At 36.9% G+C, this 27,938-nt stretch overlaps 1 protein-coding gene across 1 annotated transcript in view; it reads right to left on the reverse strand.

Annotated features, from left to right (window-relative positions):
• CDC123 (cell division cycle 123) overlaps positions 1 to 27,938 on the reverse strand; it is a 60,231-nt gene that overhangs the window by 23,356 nt on the left and 8,937 nt on the right. Inside the window, exons 3-7 of the mRNA XM_084876318.1 lie at positions 23,666 to 23,723; positions 23,094 to 23,126; positions 14,621 to 14,716; positions 12,500 to 12,606; positions 1,505 to 1,553 (exon numbers count right to left, since the gene is read on the reverse strand). Of these exons, the coding sequence (XP_084732444.1) occupies positions 1,505 to 1,553; positions 12,500 to 12,606; positions 14,621 to 14,716; positions 23,094 to 23,126; positions 23,666 to 23,723 (343 nt within the window). The remainder of the gene's footprint in view (positions 1 to 1,504; positions 1,554 to 12,499; positions 12,607 to 14,620; positions 14,717 to 23,093; positions 23,127 to 23,665; positions 23,724 to 27,938) is intronic.

Raw genomic sequence — 27,938 nt, forward strand, 5'->3', positions numbered from 1 at the left:
CCATTCCAAATCACCCAGTGGGCTCAAGATTCTCCTTCCCCACATCCTGTGCTTCCCACAGTTTACTGTGCACGATATTCTATTGCAAGCACATATCATGTTGTTATATGATAATTTTATATAAGTATCTCATCCCTACTAAACAGTAAAGTTCCTTAAGGGCAATGAATTAATTCATTTCTGTGTTCAAGCACAAGTATGTAATACACGGCAGGTGCTTAGGAAATGTTTGTCAAATAAAAGAGTAAACATGTAAAATAAGTAGACACTAAAATCATGATAAAAAGAATATTTAATGATCTAGGAAAGTGCCCATACTATGCTATAAGAGTGATGGGAAAACAGTACACAAATGGCTTTATGAAGTGTGTATGCACACACACACACACACACACACACCCTCAAATGCTAATACTGAGGACATATCTAGGTAATAGTTTCATATTTCCTTGTAGTTTTATATTTTTAAAATATAAAAATATTAATAACTTGCTTTTCTTAAAAAACTATATGGTTAAAAGATGACTTGGAAAATTTAAATACACTGGTTTATTTTTTGTTTTTTAATCCTCACCCGAGGATATTTTTCTATTGAATTTTGGAAGGGAGAAAAAGAGAAAGAAAAAAAAATATTGATGTGAGGAAAAAACATGGATTGGGTCAGAGCCAGGAATTGAACTTAAGACCCTTCAGTCCACAGGTGAATCGCTAGGGCTAAAATGCACTGATTTAAATTTTCATCATTGTATATCCTAGATTAAGCTTTAAATGTGTCCAGTTATTTGAAGAGAACCTAATTATTAAATAAAGAACCCCAAACTAAAATATTACACTGTTCTTATCTATTAAAAGCTTATGCTGGCATATATTTTTTATAGCCCTGGTAACTTTTTAAGCAAAAAAGAAATAAGCAATTGCTATATACTAATATTAAATTTTTAGAAAATTTGCATAAGCGTTATTGAAATAATGTTTTGAACAGGTACTACATAAATTTGTGGTTGACCAAAAAAAATTACAAAAAGGTGAATCTATGCCATCGAACCCCTTTGTCCTTCTCCTCAGAGGCAAGCAGTGTTGTCAATTTCTCATATAGCTCTCAGAAGTATTCTTAGGAATATGTGACTATATAATGTATGCATATATCTTTGTAGATACATGCAGACAAGAGCACATAATACATAGGATTCTGCTTGTCACTTTTTTCATTTTAATTATTCTAAGAATATTATGTTTTTAAGCTTTCCAAACTAGGTTTTTGCATCCTCAGGAGTCCTGGGACTAATTCCCTGTACATACTGAGAGACAATATTTTCTTACATACACTCTATAAAAAGAGAATATATATTTTTATATGTATATTTAATAAATTTAAAAATTCAATGACCCTAGGTGCCTAAAGAAATTAATCCAAAAGTTTTCATTCATTTCACTTAAGAATAGCAGTTCTCAATACTTCTTCATACTTTATCAACTTCATTCAGATTTTTTAAAAGTTTCTTACCTCATATTCCATACAAGGATCTGGGGAATCATCAGTACAATGGATAAATCTTTGAGGGGGGAAAAATGTAATTAAATCTCTTTTAATAGTGTCAGTTTATGCACACACATAACTTATATTAATGTGAGATTAGGTTTTACTAAAAGTATCCAGAACTAGAAGAAAAATTTGAATTCAATGAACCTGAATTAAGCACTACTTGATATCAAATGTTAGTCTAACCCCCTGAAATATTGTTTCATTAGTCCTCAAAACCACTAGATGAGCTACTATAATCTTCATTTTTCTGTCAAAAACAAAAATAAGACCCAGTAAAGACTAAATTGGCAACCAAACAAGGACTATAACCTAAATCGTGTCAACTGCAGGATTCCAAATGAAGGCAGGATGGCACTGCTGGTTTTGCAATTTTCACTGTGTTCTTTAGGAATGATGCAGAAGTCTCTATGGACATCAACTCTGCCATCTAAAGAAACAGAGTTAATCTAAACTTTCTCCCTAATGCCACTTAAAAAATAACTGATAGGACTAGTTAGTCCTCCATTAAGTATATTGCTTCCTCCTCTAATCCTTGGTTTAATGAACAATTTTTCATATTGTTTATTAAATGTTTACCTATGCCAAAGCCTCACTAGGCACTGAGAATGCTAAAAAGATTAACAGTCTCTTGACCTAGAGGTTAGTCTGGTAAGGAAAGACTAGCAAGAGAATGAAGGATTTAAAAACACTGAAAACATAAATTACTCTGATAGCACAAAGAAAGAAGAGATTGGCTCTTATGACGGGGGAAGGAAAGAGATAGTCAAGAATACTCCATTCAACAGGAAGAAAAGGGCCTGCATTTAAGGCAAAGGGAAGTGGTGTTTAGTCAGGGAGGGAAGTGAGAACAGTCACACAGTATCATAGAACTACTGAAGGTCAGGACTGATGGAGTGTAGAAGGCAAGGGGAGAACTGCCAAAAGATGAGGTTAGAGAGAAATTTTGGACAAGGAATGATGGGTCTTATCTGTCTACTGAGGAAGGTTGTACTTTCTTATTCAGAAACTAGAGGTCCAGTTCACGAAAATTTGCACTCAGGGGGGTCCTGCAGCGCAACCTGTGCCCTCTCGCAGTCTGGGATCCCTCTCGCAGTCTGGGATCCCTCTTGCAGTCCAGGAGCCCTCACTCCTTACTGCTCGGCTCGCTACTCCTTAGTGCTGCCTCAGAGGGGGGAGAGGCTCTGCTCATCTGGCTTCTGGCTGAGTGGTGCTCCCCTTGTGGAGCATCTGCCCCCTGGTGGTCAGTGTGCTTCATAGTGACCAGTCTTTCTGCCGTTTGGTCGATTGGCATATTACTCTTTTATTATATAGGATGGGGAGCTAGCAGACGTTTCTAAACATGTGACAAAATCATTCCATTGAAGCTTTAAGAATATCACTATGGCAATGGTACTGGGTAGCCTGAAGAAGGGATGGCAAACCAGAAGGCAGAAAGACCAGGTGGAAGCTTGTTTAAATAGTCCTGGGGAGAGTTTAATTAAGGCAATGGGAGTAGAAATAGAAGCACTACATAAAGGTATTTCAAAGGCAGCATCAGTATTACTTCTTGACTAACAGAAGTGAGGGATGAGGGAAAAGAGGCCTGGATGACTCTGGGTGTCTGGCTCTGATGACTAGCTGGATTGTTATGAGAAAGCCATTCACTAGGAAAAGCAGAAGTAAGGTGAGGAAAATATGGAGGATAATTATGTTTGTGTAGAGTTAGAAACATCCTGGGAGAAACACACAGAGATGTCTAGTAAGCAACTGGGAAACAAAAGGAGGAACTGAAGATAATTATCTGGGAGTAATCATCACATGGGTACAAGAGCTGAAGTCCGGAAAGCAGCAGTGATCACTTCAGGCAGATGACAGAACCCTTGGGAAAACCAACAATTCAAGAGTGAGTAAAACTTGCGGTCAAGAGACATTTTTATAAAAACAATAAACAAATAACACAAAAAATGCCTTTAAAGATGTCTGAAGTAATCCACAAGTAAAAGTGAGTTTTAAAAGCTTTTAAATTTCTCTGAATGTATGATTAGGCTAGAATTCTCTGTGATCATTTATGATTTACATTACAAACAATAACAATTCTAATTTATTTGGTTGGCCAAAATCCTCAGGAATAGAAACTTTTGTTTTAATAATGAGGCACTGACTGATATAATCTGAATTATAGGCACACAGAAGGTGCTTTGTTAAAGTGGGTTCTCTCTGTGCTAGTAAACAGACACCATATGAAGCATCTTACTTCTGCTGCCTCATTTAATCCTTGCTAATCCCATGAGAAAGTGCTATTATTATTATCCACATTTATACCATGACGATACCAAGGTGAGAAATCAAATAAAAGCACTAAACCACATGCTGCACCGCTTCTCTCAAGGACAAAGATCCTAGAGCTGCTATTATAAAGCTCTCAGAATTTCAATTAAAAGAAAAAAAAAAAAAAAAGGGAGATTCCAAAATGGCAGCAGATTAAGTGGAAATTACACTGAAACTTTCCCAGGACCAACTAGAAATACAACTAACATACAGAAAGCCACCCTGAAAACTCAACTGAAGACTAGCTACAGGGAATCCTAATATCCAAGTATGGAAAGTGGAAAGCACTTAGAGATTGATAAGAAGCGTGTAGGTGCAAAAGGGCTGGCCAGGCTCCCACAAACAGAAGCTGAAGTCCCAGAGGGATAGCTCAGCTGTGGGGGGTTCCCACTGAGAACTCTGGGGTCTAAATCCCAAGTTGGGCTCCCTGGCCCAGAGCACCAGAACTGAGAAAGGTGCCCACATAACATCTGGCTGTGAAAGGCAGTAGGGGTGCTGTGTGCCAGGGAGAGATGGCTGGAAATGCAGGCACACTCTTCAAGGTGCACAAAATTAAGTAGGCAGCTGCCCACCATGGGCTCTGGCAGAGGGAGGACAGAGTGGATTAGAGTTGTGTGAAGAGAGTCCAGGAGAGTTGTGTGACTGGAGTTGGGGTTGGAGGTCGGAGGAAGCCACTTCAGTTTCGTGTGCTGAGTCAGTCCTCACACTATGGAGGAAATCTCTCACCTGTGGACCTTTGTTATCCAGGTGGTTTTTTACTTCCCCCACCCTGTAGGAAGACCTCTCATGCCACTCGATGGTCCATAGTGTGAAGCTAATCAACTGGACTGCAGACAGAAAGGGATCTCTGGAGAATTTGAGTCTTTGCCTCATCTCCTTCTGGGCCCAGGGCTAGCAAAAGCAGACCCCGGTGCACATCCTGATCCTTTCCTCAGGCACCCAGCCCCAGCTGAGGGAGCCACAAGCTGTGGATTGCTAATAGCTCTAAACAAAGTACTCAGAGCCAATCAGAAACAGTGTCTGACACTGTCCTGCACTGAAGATTGGATATCATAGCAGATCTACCTAACACAGAGACACAAATTCAAACAGGCAGTCAAAAAGACAAGCCCAAAGTGAAAGAACAGGAGAATTCTCCAGAAGAGGAGCCAAACAAAATGGAGATAGGAAATTTATCAGATAGGAAGTTCAGAATAATGATATCAAAGATGCTCAAAAGCATGAGTAAAGGCATAGTACTATGAAAAAAGGACACTGGAAAATAAAGAATGACAGAGCACTAATAAAGATCACTGGAATGAAATTAGGGGAAGCCGAGGATCAAATCAGTGAATTAGGAGACATAGTAGAAAAAAATCACCCAATCAGAGAAACAAACAAACAAACAAAAAACAATTAAAAAACTGAAGGACAGCTTAAGGGCGACGTGGGACTATATGAAATGTAACAATATTCACAAATTAGGAGTACCAGGAGGGGAGGAAAGTGAGCAAGGGATAGAGATCAAGGTTGAAGAAATAACGGCAGAAAAATTCCCTAACCAGCTCAAGGAAAAAGTCACACAAGTTCAGGAGGCACAGAGAGTCACATGCAAGAGGAACCCAATCAGGTCCCTGCACAGATACATCATAATTAAAATGTCAAAACTTAAAGACAAAGAAAGAATCTTAAAGGCAACAAGAGAAAAGCAATTCGTTACCTACAAAAAAAGCTCCCATAAGGCTGTCAAATGATTTCTCATCAGAATCTCTAAAGGCCAGAAGGAAATGGCATGAAGTATTCAAGGTAATGAAAAACAAGAATCTGAAACCAAGATTACTATACCAGCAAGGCTATCATTCAAAATAGATGGTGAAATAAAGAGCTTCCTGGACAAAGCTAGAGCTACAAGAAATGCTAAGGGAGCTGCTAAAATAAGAAAAAATAGAGAGAGAAATACAAGCATACAGAATTAAAATGGTAATAAATACATATCAATAATAACCTTAAATGTAAATGGATTAAATGCTCCACTCAAAAGACATTGGAAAGCTAAATGGATACAAAAATATGAACTAAATATATGCTGTCGACAAGAGACCCACCTCAGAATAAAAGACTCACATACGATGAGAGTGAAGGGATGGAAAAAAATTTTTTTTTAATTTAAAAATACAAAAAAGTATAAAGTACATATGTGTTGCTTTTCTAAAAAGCCAATTGAAGTTCACTTTAAAAATTAATATTTTAGCTTCCAACTAACCAATAGTCATGATCATGATAAAACTGATTGCCTTTCTTTTCTTAATTTAAATGTATCTAAAATAAATAAGAGAGATGAAAGGAGACAAATGACAAAGGAACTCGAATAAACAAAATAACATCACATTATCTCAATAGTTAATGTAGTAACAGAACTACTTCCACTTTCATTTCTGAAATGTGATTTTAATAATGTGGGAGCCATATTTTTGTAAATCTGATAATAAAGGACATTATTAAAACAGTATTCTATAAAGAACAAGGTATATTAAGGTTTTCTATCTATTTTAAAAACACTATAGGAAGATCAAAAGGAACATAGATTTTCATTATGTAATATTTTTAAAATTTTATTTGAAGCATTTATTTGAACCAAAGTGAGGACAATATCGGGAAGCAAGATCTCAAATGTTCCATTATCTAATTTTTTCATGTTTCTATATTCCTACAAATTATGATTTCAACCCTTAGATAACCCTCTTACTGCTACTTTAAAATAGATACACATTTCAATACATAGTTGCTTTCTATTATCGTATCAGAAAGTGCTGATTGGTTTAGCATTTAATGTTATTTTTAAAACTTGACTAGTTTCAAGGTAGCAGTGAAAACATATGTGGCATTGTGAGGTTACTGGACAAGGCTAAGATGATTAACCAGATGCCCAAGTTATCATTTCTAAAAGGAGAGCAAAGTGGAGAACCATATAGTTAAAACTGAATGTAAAGGTCAACAATAATATTTTCAAGAGCTCAATCAAAATATGGAAGGAATATTGTATGTTGATATTTATATCCCATTTACATTCTGAAAAAGGTAAGTTGAAAAAGCAAAATTGAGTGAGATAATTAAGAGTACTAACAACTCTTGAATTTTTATAATCCTTTTATAAATTTAATAGTCCTAATATTCCAGGTTTTAAAAAAAATCTTTAAATCAAGGCTACTTATAACATTGATAATACTAGCAGAAACAATAGTAGTAGAAAATATGAGTATACTAATAGAAACAAAGAAATCTCTTCAGTCATGTCATATTTTAAAACATTTGCATTATTTATTTCCTCACTGATTGAACCAGAACACAGTTGAACCAAAAACTTGCCTTTGAAATGGAAGGGGGGAAAATGTACTGAGAACAAGAAGGTTAGGTAGATAAGCCTTTTGGGGTAGTTATCATAATTGGTAAGGAACATAGGTTTTAATACCTTCAGAGGGATAGGAGCCTAAGCCTTAAGCCAAAATGAAGTTAAGAATTAGAAAACAGACCCCTAAGCACCTTCTGCAAAAGATGCACAAGGAAAAGTTTCATCCATTGGCATAGACAAGGAAATAACACTGAAAGTGCTTGGGCTTTTTAAAGAAGGGTATTCTTTAAGAATAGGAAGAAGAAAAAAGTAAAGATTAAAAAAAAATATGAATCGAAAAGTGACAACAAATACATATCAACAATTAAATCTAAAAATCAAGTGAATATAAAATCTGATGAACAGAATAAACTGGTGAATGAATAGAAACAGGGGCACAGAAATGGAACAGACAGACAATTCTCAGAGGGAAAAGGATGTGGGGGCAGGGTGTGCAGGAAGACATTGGACAAAGATCTTACATGTATGTATGCATTACCTATGGACACAGACAATAGGGTGGTGAGGGCCTGAAGTGGGGTGGAAACCAGGTGGAGGGGAGCTATGGGAGAAAAAGAGGGACATTCAAGGGGTGGGGATTGGTAAGGTATGTATATATATAATACCTTAATTAAAAAAATGAGGGGGGAAAAAGAGGGACATCTGTAATAATCTCAAAAATAAAGATTAATTTTTTTAAAAAAGGAAAAATATTTTAAATCTTGGGCAGAAAAACAAATACAGAGCAAAGGAGAAATTAAACATCAAAATTCTGTTGGTACAGTTCTATTGCTCACCAGGAACCAAAGTAAGAGTTCTGGCATATAGATTCTATTTCTTCAGATTTCATTCATGGCAGAAAAGAAAAGATAAAAGTAAAATGATAATGAATTAATGGTCATTAGGTGTGTTTATACTAATTTTCATAGAACTTTTCTTCAAAAACAACCTAAAGCAGAAAACTGTCATTTAAATAAGTGGGCCTTAAAAATCATGAGGTAAAGGTTCTGCTAGGTCCCACTTAAGAACCAAATTTTATTCCTGAAACTATTTGCTGCTGAATTTTAGGATTAATAACCAATTTTGTGATATCCTCTAGAAAAAACGTACAAAAATTATGTTGAAATAGCTAAGTATAAATTACTAAGTTAAGTGAAATGTCCTAACCTCTAGTTAAATCTCTAGTTAGACACAAGCCCCTCAGAGGAAAAAAAAAAAAAAATTAATGGATTAATTTTTCACTTAGCCCAAGTGAGTAAAAGATATCTTTTTCTAGATAGGCTGACTGAAGTGATATTTTATCAATAAAATAATTAATGAAAAAAGCCTTATGACTCAGCAAGTCTAATCACATAAAATGTTTATATCTGGGCAAATAATACACTCAGCAAGTACAATGCAGGCAGATTATTTTAAATGTGTCCTATTTTAATTTCCATTTTTTAAAGCTTATTGGGTATGATAACCATTTGAGGAACCGGAAAAATAGGTTACTTAACATTCCATATCAAATTACAGTGGTGGTAGACAAACTAGAGATTGTGTTAGTCTTATGACTAACTAGAGATTTAACTAGAGGTTAGGACATTTCACTTAACTTAGTAATTTATACTTAGCTATTTCAACATAATTTTTGTACATTTTTTCTAGAGAATATCACAAAATTGGTTATTAATCCTAAAGGTCTACCCTTTAACTATTCCCACCTTCATCCTTGCCAACAGAATTGTGACTGTTCCTATCAGGAAGCACTTGAGGTCTGATATCCCCTCTGGGACCCCAGGGGTACATGTGCGGACTAATCTTTAATAGTCCTCATGGTGAGGGCCTGAACAGCAGCATCAGGATCAACTGGGAACGGTTGGAAATTACACTCTTGGGCACCACTCTTACCCTACTAAACCAGGAACTCTGGGGGGGGAACCAGCAATCTGTTTTATCAAACGTCCCAGATGATTCTGATGATTTTTTTATAAAGGTACTGTCATGTCTTTATGTGATACCTGGAACTGTAGCAGCAATTCTGTAACCTTTAGGTGGGAAACCCAAATACCAAGCCACAGCCAAGGATTACAGCAGGGAAAGACAGGAGTCTGGGTCCCTGGTAACCATGACAAGCTGCAGATTAACCTAGAAAAATGCAATCAGCCCTAAATGGTTTGGCTCAGTTGATAGAGCATCAGCCTGCAGACTGAAGGGTCCCAGGTTCAATTCTGGTCAGGGGCATGCACCTGGGTTGCAGGAGGCAGCTCATTGATGTTTCTCTCTCATCGATGATTCTAACTCTCTATCCCTCTCCCTTCCCTCTATAAAAAATCAATAAAATATATATATTTTTTTAAAGAAAAATGCAATCAGCAGACTTCTTGTTAAATAATATCTTTTTTAAAACCCTGTATGTGTAAATTATTTTTAGTTGGCCTTCTGTTAACTTGTAATCCTGATGATATCTTTGTGGGGTTTTTTCAAGGCAAGTCCCAAAATAGTATAAACAACATAATCTCACTTTCATAATATCACACAATTTTATACATACCTACATAACTATATATTATAATATTTTATTCTATTCTGTTATATATTTTTTAAATATATTTTATTGATTTTGTACAGAGAGGAAGGGAGAGAGATAGAGAGCCAGAAACATCGATGAGAGAGAAACATGGACCAGCTGCCTCCTGCACACCCCACACTGGGGATGTGCCCGCAACCAACGTACATGCCCCTGACCGGAATCAAACCTGGGACCCGTCAGTCCACAGACCGACGCTCTACTGCTGAGCCAAACCAGTCTCGGCTCTATTCTGTTATATTTTAATTTGAAACATTTTGAAAAGGAGAAATCATAACTTTATTAAATGAAAGTACAGAGAACACTTAGAATGATGTTATTGAAATTATTCTGGTTTTGTTTCTATTAATTAGCTTGTGGGAATAAATTACTGATAGATTTAGGCTTCAATTTTCTAACCGATCAAAGAAATGATTATGTCACTGACGTCCTATCCAATTAAAAAAATTATACTGTTAATTTAATCTTTAAGGTGTCCTAAAAGAACTCTGGACAAAAGTTCATATTTCATTAAAGATCCTATCAATAAGGCTTTTTATGTTATAACTAAAGGCCTGGTGCATGATTTCATGCATGGGTGGGGTCCAGCCAGCCCAGCCCTGACCTATTGGGCTGGGGGGAGGGGCTGGGGGTTGTTGGCCAGCTGGCCCTGCCCCCGATCAGGATGGGGGGGCCAATCGAGGGTGGGGACAGCCAGGGGGAGGGGCCATGAGCAGTTGGCCAGCTGGCCCTGCCCCCTGGTCAAACTCACGGTTGAACTCCCAGTCAAGGAGACAATTTGCACATTAGCCTTTTATTATATAGGATTAGACTTACTAATTGTTCTGCAACAGACTACCAACAAACATTTCCAGAAAAGGATGACATAATAGTGCTACTGGCTGAAAGCTGAGTACTTGGCATTAGATCCTGCCAACTCCCAATTATTTATATGAAGAGAAAGATGGTATTCTGTGGGTAAACATTCTTAATTAAAGGCTTCAAATTCACCTGATGACTTAACTTCTTTCCCATGCAAAAGTCAAAAGGTACAAAATGCAAAACAACTGACTCATATTTCCACTGGAATCATAGTTAAATTCATGTCGGACAAAAGGGAGAGATGGGCTAAGAAAAGGAAGATCATTAACTGGGAAAATGACTTAGAAAACAGTCACAGAGAAAAGTGATTTACAATTATTTTTGGTAAAAGATTTTGTCATACTCTCACTACAACTAATATTAAAGGTACACAAAAATCCAGACCTGATGAATTAATAGAGTATTTTTAATGTAAAATATTTCAAGACCTCTTTACTTAAAGCATTCGATGTCAAAAGGCTTTATATCCAAAAAAAGATAGTCACGACTTCCTCTAATCAGAGGGTATTCTAGAATAAAATGTTACTGTATTATTACTAAAACAAGGGCTATCATACACCTAATACCAATATTATTACTTAACTTCATTTTCTTTAATGAATACTAAATCCATATGCTCAAGTTGCAAACTCAGATACAAAAGAATTGGTGCACAACTGATATGTAGTAAATTTATTTTTTCCTTCCAGGCTCCTCTTCAAGAAAGAATTGGAAGCTAAAATAAATGAATGGGCAGGAAAAACTAAATTGCATGGATGAAGAAGAAATGACATGCATCTACACTGTTTTCAGCTGCTTAAGTTTCTAAATTTTGTGCTCTGCTTTACTTTAGAGGTCAGTTTAAAGATTAGTTGAGATAACTGATTTAAGATGGGGTAGGATAAGAAATCTAGAAGAATAACTGCTATTTGATGACAAAACAAAAGAAGCATAAAGAGATCACCCACAGCTCAACAGTACAGTTGTGCTGTCTGCCTAACATGACATGAGCAGACTCAAGTTCTTTAGCAATAGAGTAACCAGCAAAGGAAGAAAAACAGCAATTACACTTCTAGAAATTTTCTTTTATCCTAGAGAAAAATTAGAAAAGTACACAAAGATTTACATATTCACGGCAGAGTTTTATTTTATGTCCATAAAGAGAGAAGATTGGTCAAACAAATTATGCTATCACTATCCAGAGGGATATTAGTAAGGTAATTTAGAATAATGAGGCATTCAAGTATTTTATAACACATAATACAAATGTCATACACTACAAGTGCAAAAGCAGTCTACTAAACAATATGAAATATAGGATCCCATTTTCGTTCTAAAAACTTAGAATACAATTAAATACAGGTATATACAGATATATATTATGTATAAATAAAATTTTTAAGTATATCAAACTAACTGTGGTGAGATCATGGATGCTTTTACATTTCCTATTTTTGTTTAGCTATAGTTCCTAGTTTTGTTTTTTTATGATATGCATATACAGGGGGTAGGTTTTTTTTTACATTTTTTAAATTACAGTTGACATTCAGTATTATTTTATATTAATTTCAGATGTAAAGCATAGCAGTTACACATACATATACTATTGTAGTTTTATAATAATAACAAAAGTACCAAAACATTTAATGTGCGGATATATAAAAAAGCCCATTTAGGGATATTCATTGTATATAGCATTTCTATAAAGGAAAAAGAAAGGTTTGTTTTAAGAGGTCATTTGAGAATATGAAATAGACTTGTTACATGGAACTGTTGTTTACAATAGATCTAGGTCTAATGAAATTTCATCTGCAGAAAAACTCTCAGAAGTAAGGAAACTACTGACATGGAGAACAAGAAACATACTTACGGTTGAGTGAAGTCACGAGTGATGAAATCAGAACTCTTGAACAGTAGAAAGATGTCGCTGAGGGTTGTACATTTCAGAGAACTATTCATTGCTATCCAGTATGCATCCTAAATAATAAAACACATGCAACTTAGTATTTTTCTAAGTCAGTTACTATGACTGAAACGCAGGCCTATATACCAAGTTAATAATGCTTACTTCTACAAGGGCTTAAAGAAAAAAGCCAGGTAAGAATTTTAGCTATACTGTCAAATGTCAATTATACTTCCAAACAATGAATAGTATCACCACTGCATGTTGACACTCAATTATAAACACAGATGTTAAAGCCCTCACCCTCTTAACTCAGGCCCAAGCACTTCCCTAGGTTTTTCTGGCTAATGATGAAAGAAGGGGGCAAAAAGGTATCAGAAATGCTAACTCTTGAGCTAGAAGACAGAGGTATCAATAAATAGCCTTACCAACTACTCTCGAGTCTAAGACAAAGGAGAGCCTTTCCCTTCTCCCTATTTCTGCAGAGAGAACTAGAACACCTGAAGTTTGAGAACTAGAGCTCTTAAGACCCAAGTCTATCAAATATGGGAGAGTAGAAGTGGTCAGATATTCTGAACATCACAATTTTAAATTATGAATCATACATATAAACAAAACAAAAAAAGTAAGAATATCAGGCACAATGGGCACAAAACTTAGTGAAACATGCCTAAAAATGACAAAATAATTGTCATTTAAAAAACATATTTCTCCCATAGATAGATCAGACACAGGACAATAAAATAATTTTGAGAAGACCAATGATTATTTTTAAAACTATTCAATTATCTACAATATGGGAAAACACTGGTACATAGTAGGCACTCAATAAATAAGAAAAGAACAAATGAATAACTTAAACCACAAATAATTTATCCAACTTAAGTGGAAAGCGTCAACCTAGTTCAGGAGTTAGGAATGATACAAATTACTGCTCACATATAAAGTAAAAATGAGTTTTAATAACTTCTTTTAAATTTTTCCTATTGAAAAAGATGAAGAACTTGTGATTAAAGATGTATATTGAACAGAGATTTAACTCCACTAAAACAATAGTATATACACTGAAAATTATGCAACTAAATAAACAATTATTAATTCCAGAGAAAACAAAATGTTGAATAAGAACATATAAGTAATTATAATATAGTATATATCAGGTGTGTACATAGTATTTGCATAATCATAATATTAGAAACACTAAACACTAATCTGATCAAAAGTTTGATATTGCTATGATGAGAATAGTGGAATAGGAAATAAAAGTTGAATCTTTCTGTTTAGAGTAGGAAGTCAATAATAAATACATAACATTGAAGAATAAAGAAGTAGGAGAAAATAACAAAAAAATATACTAAAATATTTTAAAGCCTCTGAGGAATAGGAAATGTGAAACAAAGCATGTCAGGACCTGCTGATTTTTGAAGCATCCAGGGCTTTTGAAAATTTAAACAATGTATATATATTATTAACTTTAATAAGTGAAAATAAACATTAGATTAAATAAATCTCATTCATTTTAGAATAAAGAAAGATAATCATGAAATGATTTCTGAAAATGCAAAGTCCTTGATTTCTTTCAATGACCTTTGTGTCATAAAACTGTTTTCTACTGGATTAGAGAAAATAGTAAATTTTTCCACAGACCTTAACTTAAAAAAAATCTTGTTGATGAAATGTTAAAATAATAAAACAACATAAGAAGGTATCAGTTGATTTCTCAAAATGCTCTATTTCTAGATGCTGTGACATTTAAATTTTATTCCTTTTCAACAGAGAAAAATCTTTGTTAAACTGAACAGCTGAAGTTTTGAAAAGGACATAAGATAGATTTCATTATATTTCTAGCATGATCAGCAGCACAAGAGATTGAAACTGTCTGTTGGGAAAATATACAGTACTTTACAGAGCCAGGAAAGTGTACTACAAAAATCAGGAAAATAGAATAACAAGGGAAAATAAAAATAAATTCCATGGCATTTTCCCTAGACTTAGGAATGTAATGAGCCCTTCTGTGGGGACATAAAGTGAAATGAACAGCAAGGCAAAGGATACTCAAACAATGAGAGATTTACTGATGTGGCCTACCCTTGGGGCACTCCAGTTAAGCTTAGGAAACACACTGCCCCCAAGAGAATTGATAGCTTCTTGGACAGTCGTGGTGAACTCAGGAAATTCTGGAGCCTAAAGAGAAAAAGAAATTATTTGGGCAAGTCAATATCATCACAAAAAATACATGAAACATAATCAAAATTTCAAGGTAAACTATTAAAGATGTTAAAAAGTTATTCAGAATGCAAATCACTATCAGAATTCTGAACTCAGTTAAACAGAATCCATAATCAAATAACATTTGCCAAAAAGGGGAAATGTGCCCAAATGTCACTTTCCAAAACAAATAAAACCCATAAACTAAAGAGACAGATGTCACAAGGCACCTGGGGATTTGAGGAAGGAAATGAATGGTTCTTTAACACCTACATAAAACCAGTATTTTATTAAGTGAAAAGAGATAGACGGAGTATCACCTGTACATATAGTCCAATTCTCAGAAGTAACTCCTGACATTTAAAGGTCCAGACGCCTTTTCATTTGCAGGAACAGATTCTGGGATAAATCCCATAAAAGGTTTCATGAGAATGAGAATAAATTATGTGATAAAACTATATTTAAACACTACTATTTCCTGACAAGTTTTAATATAAACGAACCTCAAAAACAGAATCTTGGTGAAATTAAAGTGTTCTTTCTTTTTTGGTTGATTTGAAAGTTGATCTTATATAAGTAAGAAACCAAAACATATTGTCATTTCAGCCAGGAAGTAAATAGAACTACTGTTGTGAAGGAACTTAACTGCTTTGCCTCAAGCCTATGTCACTGTGAAAGGAACACACAAAAATAAAGTACAGAAAAGGGGAATGAGAGATGTGAAGTGGAGCCTGAAGGAGAGACAGAACACAAATATATTAACAGATACTCAACAAAGTCACAGGTATCCCTTTAATATATGTTGCCATCTACTGGACAGCTTCAAATTCTGAAAAAACCCAGTAATAACAAGTTCTTCCATAGAGGGGGAAAAGTTAAAAACAGGTCTAAAAATAGCTAAATTACACATTGTAAATAAATCAAATGGCTTATACCAGTGATTTTCAACCAGAGTGCTGCGCATACTGCATGAGGCACAGTGATATGCTACAATAATTTTTAAAACAGCAATACCTGACTATTTAATCGGGGGCATTGACCTCTTTTCCCTCAGACTATCAAGTTTAAAAATACAAAAGTCAACACAATAGCCATCTGATGTGAATTATTCAAAATTATACTTAATTATTTTTGTCATATCGGCAAAAACAATATTTTTGGTGTGCCACAGGATTTTAGTAATTAGTTTATGTGCACCCTGAGATGAAAAAGGCTGAAAAAGTCATCTATAATAATAAAAGCATAATATGCTAATTAGACCTGACAACCTCCCTCGAGAGGAAAGAAAGTTAGGAAAGAGGGAAGGCAGGAGGGAGGGAGGGAGAGAGAGAAACATTGATCTGTTGTTGTTCCACTAATTTTTATGCACTCACTGGTTGACTTTTGTATGTGCCCTGACTGGAGATCAAACCAGTAATCTTGGGGGTATAAGGACAATGCTCTAACCAACTGAGCTATCTGGCCAAGGGCTTAATTTTCATTTACTGATTTTAGGGAAAGGGAGAGAGAGACAGAGAGAGACAGACAAAAAGAGAGAAACATTGCTTTGTTCCACTTATCTATGCATTTATTGGTTGATTCTTGTATGTGCCCTGATGAGGATCAAACCCAAAACCTTGGTGTATCAGAATGATATTCTAACCAACTGAGCCAGCAGGCCAGGGCTATTGGGTTCTCTTTGAATAAGTTATAACTGCCTGACTCCCTCATGAATGAAATTAAACCTCAAAGTGTATTAAAGAATTGTATATCTATAGGGAAGTCATGCTTCTACCTTTTTCTGGAAATTATCTTACAACTAATTTAACTAACAGGAATCTTTTAAGCTCACAGCCTCAGTTGATTTTAAGTTTGCATAACACTCAGTTGTCTTGGAAAAGGTTCCATTATAAGTGGGATAAAATCCGTACTTTAATCATATCCATGGGTTTTCTGTGATCTGGACTCACCAATTTTCCAACTTTATCCACCAGCACACTCCTGCACCACACCCATTCAGAAAGGGTATTTCTTTAAAAAAAAGTGGTTTTTTAACCATAAAATGTTTTCAATATACAAAAAATATTAACACACTCTCAACAATTTGGCAAATATTCAATAATTTGATCCAGACCTTTAAAATTTTTAAGGGAAAAAAGCAGTGCAATACAACTGAAGCTTTTTACCTCCTTGTTCTCCTCCCTAATCTTTCCCTATCCCCAAAGGCAACCATCATTAGTAATTGGGCATATTCTTCTGTAGTCATTATTTTATACTTACGAAACATGTGCCTGTCCATAAAATATAACATTTCAAAATTTTAGCATAACTGCTGTCATATGATATACTTTTAGCTTTGAAATTCACTAATGTGCTTTTGAAATTTACCTATCTTCTCCCCCAACCCTATTTTTAATTGTTTTTCTGTGTGTGTGTGTGTGTGTGTGTGTGTGTGTGTGTGTGTGTGTGTTTGTTTAAGTATTTATTGATTTCAGAGAAGAAGGGAGAGATAGAAACATCAATGATGAGAGAGTCATTGATTGGCTGCCTCCTGCATGCTCCCCTTTTCCCCAATGAGGATCGAGCCTGCAACCTGGGCATATGCAGTGACTAGAATTGAACCGAGACCTCATAGATGGATGATCAACCACTAAGCCATGCCAGTTGGGCTCAATGTAATTGTATCTACACTAATGGACAATTACCATTCACCAAGACCTTCTATTTTCCCACTTTGGATCTTGGCTCACATTCCCCTAAGAGTGTTCTTCTGTCATGAATGTCTTCCCTGCCCAACATCTAGTTCATCCAGTGAAACCCAATCACTCTTTCAATTAATTTTTTATTTTAAATCAATTTCAGACTTTTAGAAGCATTAAAAGAGAAACAAATGCCTCTTCACCCAGGCATTTTATTACATTTGCTTTATCATTCTCCCCTCAACTCCTTCTCAATATATAACTATGTAGGCATTGTGTATTTATTTATATCTACACATAAGACACACTTTTTTCCCTATACCAGTGGTCGGCAAACTCATTAGTCAACAGAGCCAAATATCAACAGTACAACGATTGAAATTTCTTTTGAGAGCCAAATTTTTTAAACTTAAACTTCTTCTAATGCCACTTTTTCAAAATAGACTCGCCCAGGCCATGGAATTTTGTGGAAGAGCCACACTCAAGGGACCAGTGAGCTGCAGTTTGCCGATCAGGGCCCTATATTCTTTTAAAGTAAGTTAAAGTCATGATGCCCATTTACTCCAAATTACTTCAGTACATATTTCCTAAAAATAACACTCTTTTACATAACCTAGCAAAATTGTCTAAATCAGAGAGCTAACACTGAGAAATACCTTTTTCTCACTGACAGATTTCATTCAAAATTGTCCTAAAAATGTCTTTTATAGCAAAAAAAAAACAAAACATTTTTTTCTGACCCAGGATCCAGTCTAGAATTATGCATTGCCTTTAGTCATCATGTCTAATAGTTTTTCTCTCTGTTCTTCATTTTTCATGACCTTGACATTTTTTAAGCTTAAGGAAATTTATTGTGTGGAATTTCTAAAATGATGGATGTAACATCTCCTCGTGTTTGGATTCAGGTTTTGGCAGGTGATGTGCATTGCATCAGAAAGCAAGCAATGTAGGTCTGTCCATCCGGACAAGGTTCACCTGCAGTACTCGGCTGCCAGGTCTTTCCACTGTAAAGTTACTGTTTTTCCTTTTGAAACTAATAAGTGATTTTGGTGCAATAATTTAAGAATATGTAACTATCCTTTCTCACACCAGCAGATTTGAGTTTTTAGCATCTTTGGACAGAGATATTCAGAGTTAAGGCAACTCTGGCTTCTGATTGCCTAAGGTAAAAAAATTCCTCTGACTGAGCGTGTGCTAATTATAGAACAGTGTAGTTATTTGTGTTTTGAGAGCGCCCCCTCCCCCCCCCCCCCCCCCCACACACACACACAAAGAAAAAAGAAAGAAAAAGAAAATGAGGAAGGTGTTCACTGAATTCACGGCTGGTGGTTAGAAGATAGAAGAAATGTTGAGACAAAAGGAGAAAGAACTTGGGTGGATGATAAGGTCAGATGGACAATCCAAAGGTGCTGATGACAGTCTTGCTCTCCCATCACCCAGTGCAGCTCCCATCTGTATAGCTGTCCCAGAAGCAAGAACTTGCTGTGTGTAATCCTGCTCCATTCCTTTGCTTAATTACATGGGTCTCAATGTATTTAAATGGTTTTCCCAGCTCGGTGAGTTGGTTTAAAATTTGTTCTACTTTTGCCCTAACTGGTTTGACTCTGTGGCTAGAGCGTCAGCCTACGGACTGAAGGTTCCAGGTTCGATTCCAGTCGAGGGCACATGCCTGGGTTGCAGGCTCAATCCCCAGTGGGGATTGTGCAGGAGGCAGCCGATCAATGATCTCTCTCATCATTGATGTTTCTCTCTCTCTCTCTCTCTCTCTCTCTCTCTCTCTCTCTCTCTCTCTCTCCCCCCCCCCCCCCTTTTTCTCTGGAATCGATAAAAATACATTTTTAAAAATTTGTTCCACATTTGTAGTCCACTGATTCACTTTGCTGTACTGATTGGCACTGCCACCGATGATACTTTCTATAACCTCTTTTACAACGTTGCACACTTCATCAAGAACAAAAGTAGTCTCTTTTGCAGGCTGGTAGTCTTCCTTGTCTCCTTCAGAGCCTCTTTACTTTCTGACTACAAATTGCTACATGCTCATCTTTACTTTCCTACCCTCAGTCTTGAGTTTCTACAGGGAGCTTTGATTCCTTTTCATGGAGAATGGCATATAGAAACCAAGATCAGGACACTAGATATGTTCATTGCTACCATGATATCATATATTATTACTTCTAGAACTTAGTGAAGAGTTTGGTAAAAAGACATATGCACACATATATTATTAATTTCTATAGCTATCTATATCTAAAAACTTGAGTTGATACTGATAATTCTTACCACTTTAAGAATTATCAAATTGGTAAGAATTATCAAATTGTGGTAAGAATTATCAAATTCTTAAAGGGGCCAGATCAAATATTACTTCTCCCTTTACATACCTCTAGATACCCTCAGTTCTAATTGTTCTCTTTGTTCTGACAGTATTTTGTCATTTTCACCCAAACTGGGGCATCTTTCCCTGCTGGTTTATAGGTTTATAACCTCCACTGGAGGCCTGGTGACTAAAATTCATGCACTCGGGGGGAGGGGGGGAGAGGGGACGCGTTGCCCTCAGCCCAACCTGCACCCTTTTGCAGTCTAGGATCCCTTGGGAGATGTCTGCCTGCAGATTTAGGCGGACATCCGTTTGCAGTCTGGGACCCCTCACTCCTTACCGCCTGCCTGCTCGGTAGCTCCTTACTGCTCGGCTCTCTGCTCCTTAGTCAGGAAAGGCTCCCTCCACCGTTGCTGCACTTGCCAGCCATGAGCCCAGCTTCTGGCTGAGTGGCACTTCCTCTGTGGGAGCGCACTGACCACCAGGGCGCAGCTCCTGTGTTGAGCATCAGCCCTCTGGTGCTCAGTGCACTTCATAGCAACTGGTCGTTCTGCCATTTGGTAAGTTTGCATATTAGGCTTTTGTTATATAGGATGGTAGCAGGAATCAAATCAAGTGCCATAGATATGGTATATAACTAACAAGTATGCTATACTGAATAGAATTTTCATAAAGATTGACCTGTATGATATCCAGAGTTAAACAAAACATACAGTCTTTCTCTTTCTGGCCCTGGCCCAGTAGCTCAGTTGGTTAGAGAACCACTAGATTTAATAAATGAATTTGGCAAAGTAACAGGTTATAAAATCAACACCCAAAAATCGATGGCTTCATATAAACATAACCAATGGACACAGACAATAGGGGGTCAAGGAAGTGTGTTGTAGAGTGGCAGTAGCCAGGGAGAGGTCAATGGGGGAAAAGGAGACATATATAATACTTTCAACAATAAAGAATTTAAATTTTTTAAAAAATCAATGGCCCTTTTATATACCAATAATGAATTCTCAGAAAGAAACTAAACAATCCCCTTTACCGTTGCAACAAATAAGTTAAGCTAATTAGAAATAAACTTAACCAATGACTTGTACTCAGAAAACTACAGAATGTTGGAAAAAGTGATAGAGGAAGATAGAAACAAGTAGAAGAATATACCATGTTCATGGATTGTTAGAATTAACATCATTAAAATATCCATACTACCCAAGGCAATCTAAAGATTCAATGCAATCCCTATTAAAATGCCCACAGCATACTTCACAAGTCTAGAACAAATACTCCAAAAATGTATTTAGAACCAAAAAGACCCCAAATAACCCAGCAATCTTGAGAAAGAAGAACAAAGGGATCACACTACCAGATTTGAAGTTATAATACAAAGCCACCGTAACCAAAACAGCCTTGTATTGGCAGAAGGACAGACATATAGATCAATGGAAGAGAACAGAGATCCCAGAAATTGAACCAAGCCATTACACTCAATTAATATTTAACAAAGGAGGCAAGAGCATACAATGGAGTCAAGACAGTCTCTTCAATAAATGATGCTGAGAAAATTGCAAAAAACATGAAACTAGACCACCAAGAGTAAACTTAAAATGGATAAAAAACTTATATGTAAGTTGTGAAACCATAAAAATTCTAGAAGAAACCATAGGCAGCAAAATCTCAGACATCTCATGTAGAAATATGTTTACAGATATGTCCCCTAGGGCAAAAGAAACTAAAGGAGAAAATAAACAAATAGGACTACATCAAAATAAAAAGCTCCTGCAAAGCAAAAGAAACCATCACCAAAATGAACAGGGAGCCCACTGAATGGGAGAACATATTTGGCAATGATACATCTGATAAAGGGTTAATATCCAAAATATATAAGGAACTCATATAACATAACAAAAGGAAGACAAATTATCCAATTTAAAAATGGGCAAAGGACCTAACTAGACACTTCTCCAAAGGGGACACACATTAAAACCAAGGGACGTGAGAAAATGTGCAGTCACTGATCATCAGAGAGATGCAAGTTAAAACAATGAGGTATCACCTCAAACCTGTCAGAATAGTTACCATCAAAAAAAAAAAGAGAGAGAGAGAGAGAGAGAGAGAGAGAGAGAGAATTGCTACCATCAACAATCAACAAATGACAAGTGCTGGTGAAAAATTATAAGCTTAATCAACTTTTACATTTTTACACAGGCTAGTGGTTAATGTCATAAAGTCCTCTACTCTCACTTAAAAGAAATTGTAATGTTTTATGACATTTAAATATATGTGAGTAAGCGAATATAGATTATTCACATTAATTTAGCTCCCATAGATCTAGACTTGATTCCTTCTTTCAGAGCTTAAGAGAAACAAGTCAAAGCATCAATTATGAACGTAAAATATTTCCTTTGGAACCAAAGTGGGGGAAAGGGCAAGCCATGTTTGCCTGTAAAGAGTCATTCAAGCCCTACTTGGTTTGGCTCGGTGGATAGAGCATTGGTGTGCAGACTGAAGGGTCCCAGGTTCAATTCTGATCAAGGGCACATGCCTGGGTTGCAGGCTCGATCCCCAGTGTGGGGCGTGCAGAAAGCAGCCAATCAATGATTCTCTCTCAATATTGATGTTTCTATCTCTCTTCCATCCTCTCTGAAATCAAAAAAATATATTAAAAAAATAAAAATAAAAAGAGTGATTCAAATTATTTTTCAAAATAATACATAACAGTCCTGGCCAGTGTGCCTCAGTTGGTTGCAGCATAGTCCCATGCACTGAAGGGCTGCAAGTTTGGTTCCCAGTCAGGGCACACACCTGGTTTGCAGGTTCAATCCCTAGTTGAGGCCCTATGAGAGGCAACCAATCAATGTTTCTCTCTTATATCAATGTTTCCCTCCTTTCTCTCTAAAATCAAATTTAAAGAATTTTAATAGCTAAACTGGTGTGGGTCAGTGGGTGAGCATCAACCTATGAATCAGGAGGTCACAGTTCAATTCCTGGTAGGAGTATATGGCTAGGTTGTGGGTTCAGTCCTCAGTGAGGGGGATGCTGGAGGCAGCCAATTAATGATTCTTTCTCTTATCATTAATGTGTGTGTGTGTGTGTGTGTGTGTGTGTGTGTGTGTGTGTATCCCTTTTTCTCTGGAATCAATAATAATAGATTTTTAAAAACTTTAATAATAAATTTTAAAAATGATAGTTTTTATTAGTCCACTTTTTGAGACAGAAACTAATAAAAACTAATACATAATAGCCAACAGAAAAAAAATGAGACAATTGAAATGGCGAGTAGATGGGCATTAAGAGGCAGGCACTGAAGCCTGAAGCAGCTGTGTGATAGTGTGAGGCTGTCCCCAGGCTGGTACTCTGCTCTTACCGTTAGTGTGGCCGTGTTTTCATCATCTGACCACTGCATGAAGAAGAGAATAGAAAAAAACATTAAATGTCGATAATGTACTGGGCTTCCAAAAAAGTAGTACTCTATGTAAAATTTATACATAAACAGATATATAAAAAGCCAGCAACCAGAATGCTGTAACAACCAGTCGCTATGACGCCCACTGCAGCCAGCAAACCAGCCCTATCTGGGGTGGGGCTGGCCAGCCAACCACCGTGGCCTCTCCCACGCTGGCCCCGCTCTCAGTTGGCCTCTCCCACCCCATCAAGGGCAGAGTAGCTGGCCTATGCTCTCTCCCCTTCTCCCCCCTTGCCCCCCGCCCAGCCCTTCTCCCCATCTTCTCCCCTTCCCCAATTGGGGCCAGGCCAGCCAGACCCCACCTGTGCAGGAATTTGTGCACTGGGCCTCTGGTATGTAAATAAAAGTATACATTCAAAGTGAGATTTTCATGTAATTTCTCACTTCAATGAATATATGCTAAGAACTAAAGGTCAGAACTATTTCAGAGATCACTGAAATTAGAACAGTCTCCAAATCAGAGTAGAACCAACCTGTATTTCTTCTGCTTCATCATCACTGTCTGGCTGAGAAGATGTTGGAGGATCTTCCCTAGAAGGACACGAAGCAAAAATTAAGAAAGAAAAAGGTTGTGTACTATGTAGTCAGAATTTCAGTTGAGTATATAAAAAGCCTTTCAACTGGAGTGTAATATTAGAAAAAGTCGACTTTTTGAGACAGAAACTAATAAAAAACCAATATGAAATTAATGAGAGTACAATAAAGATGGCAGAATAAAAACTTTCTGCCTGCTTTCAGAAATCACTTAGAAATAAGGGAAAGAAAGCTCAAAGTCTTCCTCTGATGACACCAAGGATCATCCACAACTATGGAGTCCAGTGGTGAGAAAGTGCTGCCAGAGACCAGGAAGGTCAAACGGGATGAAGGAAGACACCAGAGGAAACAGCTGAAGAGCTGTTCTGCACAGCTGAGGGAACACCCCTGAGGGGCAAGACTCCCTAGTTTCTACAGTGAAAACAGAGTGTGCGGACTAGTGTCCAGAATTCCCTGAGGCTGTACGGGCAACACAGAGAGGTATGGGGAAGAGAGTGAGAAAGAAATACTCAGACACACTCTCTTTGAAGAAGCACGTATGGGAAGGAGGCATCTAGTAGCCAATCTCGTTGCCCAGGAGGAAGCAAAGGCTGAAGGCACTCAGAGGGGATAACTCTGCCCTGGACCCTCCTCAATACTGAACTACAGCCGAAACCGGTTTGGCTCAGTGGTAGAGCGTCGGTCTGCGGACTGAAAGGTCCCAGGTTCGATTCCGGTCAAGGGCATGTACCTGAGTTGCGGGCACATCCCCAGTAGGGGGTGTGCAAGAGGCAGCTGGTCGATGTTTCTCTCTCATCGACGTTTCTAGCTCTCTATATCTCTCCCTTCCTCTCTGTAAAAAATCAATAAAATATATATTTAAAAAAAAATACTGAACTACACACAACTGGCCTAGGAATAACTCATATAATGAAAACAAATAACAATCAGAATAACAGGGAGCACAGGATCTGGACCAAGAAACTACAAGAAAAAGGGAAATGGGGCCTCTGGTTACCATGGGCATTTATCTACCCTTATGTTCCCTCATGGAACTCCATTAAAATGATAGGAAAGACCCCAAGAAGAAAGAGGACCCACAAGAAGACAACTACAGAAGGAAGATAGCAACAAAAGTTTGGAAAACAAAAAGCCAAGAGGGGTCACCCACTAAGCAACAGCTAGAACCTAGAGACCTCTCGATGACAAAACTGCATCTCTGGGCTATGAATAGGGTTACTTGTGGGAGGTCCAAAAAATGACAAAGACTCACCCAATCTCCTTAAACTTACACACCCAAGCAACTAATCCTCTTCCACCCCATGGCTAAGCAGGTTTATTCTCTGGGGGAAAAGTGAACTAAAGAGGCTCACGGATCAGGTCCATAATGGCCCAGAGGAATATGGGAGTGAAATGCTAGAATATGATGAGGAGCCATGTGAAAGTCATGCTGAACTAAGAGCCCTAGTTCCCGTCCTCCTACCCTGCTGTCAGAATGCAGACAGGTGAGAGAATTGTCCTCTGTGCAAAGTGGAAAACCCCAGAGTCTAATTGCTGGCAGTTTTAGTCAACAAGCCCCCCCAGGTATACAGTTTCCAAATATGTGTGTGTGTGTGTGTGTGTGTGTGTGTGTGTGTGTCCCTCACTCTTAAATATGAATAGAGGCCTAAAATCATCAGAAAACTGAAGAAAGATGTTTTATAAACATTTCTAAAAAAAAAAAAAAAAAAGGTACATGGAAGAAATAAAGACAATAAAGTGGCTAAATGAAAAATATTTTAAACATTGTTAATATCCTTAAAGATAAAAGAAGAGCCCTAGCTGGATTGGGTCAGTGGATAGAGCATCAGCCTGTGGACCAAAGGGTCCCGGGTTCCATTCCAGTCAAGGTCACATACCTTGGTTGCAGGCTTCTCCAGGCTCGGACCTTGGTCAGGGCTCCTGCAGAAGGCAACCAATCAATGTGTTTCTCTCACATTGATATTTCTCTCTGTCTTTCCCTCTCCCTAAAAATTAATGGAAAAATATCCTTGGACAAGGATTAACAACAACAAAAACAAGCTATTGTATCCATAAAAAAAAAAAATAGGAGGCTATAAGAAAGGAACAGAGGACAAGATTGAACTTGTAGAAACTAAAAATTCAAAATAAATGACAAAGTCAAGGGAATTACCTAGAAGTTGGAACAACAAAGAAAACGACAATAGAGAAGAAATAATAAAATACAGAGAATCCAGCAGATCCAACATTTAAGCAACAGGAGTTCCAGAAACAGAAGCAAGAAAATAAAAGAAAATTATAAAAGATGTAATATTTTTAAATCTCCCAAAACTGAAAAGCATAGGTCTCCAGATATATATTGCACAATGAATGGAATAAAGGGGGGGGAAACTTAAATAATGTGCCAAGATGGCTACAATAATTCTTCCCATCACGTTGGACAAGCCTTTTGAAGGGTGACTTGCTACTCTTCCCATGAAGAAATAGCATTTATTTTCCCATCCCTTTAATTTAGACCAACTTCAAGATTCACTATGACCAACAAAAGACAGAACAAGTGACACCATGTATTTCTGAGTTTAGGTGTCAAATAAGTCTTTTTAACTTCCAATCTCACTTTTTACTGAGCCACGCCACCATACATTCTTGCTGCATAAGTGACCTTAGCAAGACCCACAGTCTGTCCAGTGCCAAGAATTACAGAAGCTCTGAAATTCTACCCTCTGTACAAGCTAACCAGTGAGCCTATGTGATTCATAGCTTTGTGCCTCTGGAAATTCAATTCCATAGAATTAAGAAAAGTTGATTAAAAAACTGATATACATTAATCAAAATCACAAGAGACTGATGACTCAACATCTAGAAATAATTTACTGGTCTACTCACAATAAAAAGATTAGTCAATAATTCTAGTTCATTAACACCAGTATGTTTATTTGTAACTATACACCACGCATGTCAAACTCGCGGCCCACAAAGAATATTTTTTTCAGCCCAGCGAATATAACAGTGTGAGCAGTTATTTACAATTATGAAAGGAAGTAAGTCTCCCGTCAGATCCAGAATTCCTGACATTCACCTTGGGTCAGTTTTGAAAGTGATCACCGTGAACAAGATTGCCCCCGAAGTAGCAGAGACAGTAGCAGAGAAGAGATGCCAAGTGTCAGGGAGAAAACATTAATTTTACCATTGCTCTTGTTTTTTTCATACTATACTTTTCAAAATAAACCTACATTTCTATGAAAATTGAAGCTTTTGGGGTTTTTTTTACTTAAACTTTCAAACTTAAGTTTTTTTAAACCTTGTTTATTTGGCCTTTGTTAGTCTTTGAGTTTGACATGCTTGCTATACACTATATCCCTTGATTCAGGGATATATTTCATATAAAGAAGCTAAAGTATTCATGTAGTAATGGATGCAGCTGTGGTCTTCTATAAATAATACTTTAAACACACACACTCATTCAAAAAACTGTTACTATCTGAACTCGGGGAGATAAAATGATTAGTGTAGCAAGGAACGTACTGAGAGGGATACACACCTAAGCCCACATGCAAAACACAAACACTGAGTTTTAAAAAGACATGTTTGAAAATAGCTACTCAGTGATAAAACGCAACTTAGATGAATCTTAAAAGCATTATATTTAATTAAAGAAGCCAGCCCTAGCTGGTTTGGCTTAATGGATAAAGAGTCTGCCTGTGGACCAAAGGGTCCCAGGTTCGATTCCAGTCAAGTTTACGGACCTCAGTTCCAGGCTCCTCCCTGCTCCAGGCCCTGGTCAAGGCCCATGCAGGAAGAAACCAATAGATGTTTCTCTCTGTCTTTCCCTCCCTCTTCCACTCTCCCTAAAAATCAATGGAAAAATATCCTCGGGTGAGGATTAACAAAAAATATAAGGAAAGAAAGAAAGAAGCCAGAGACACACAAAAATACTATATAATTCCATTTAGAATTGACAAACTAAGCTATGGAGATAGAAATCAGACCAGTGTTTGCCTGGTGGGAAAATGGAGGTAGGAAGGAGAGACCAAAAAGAGATACAAGGGACTTTCTGGGGAATAGAAATGGTCAATATTTTCAATCGAGTGGTGGTAAAACAGATCTGTGCATTTTATTGTAAATGTACCTCATATAAATTATACTATAATTTTCAAATTTGTTTTTATTAATCCTCATCCAAGGATATTTTTTACACTGATCAAGAGGGAGAGGGAGAGGGAGAGGGAGGGG

Source organism: Pipistrellus hanaki (assembly GCF_964339955.1).
Source record: "Pipistrellus hanaki genome assembly, chromosome: 1".
Taxonomy (NCBI): Eukaryota; Metazoa; Chordata; class Mammalia; order Chiroptera; family Vespertilionidae; genus Pipistrellus; species Pipistrellus hanaki.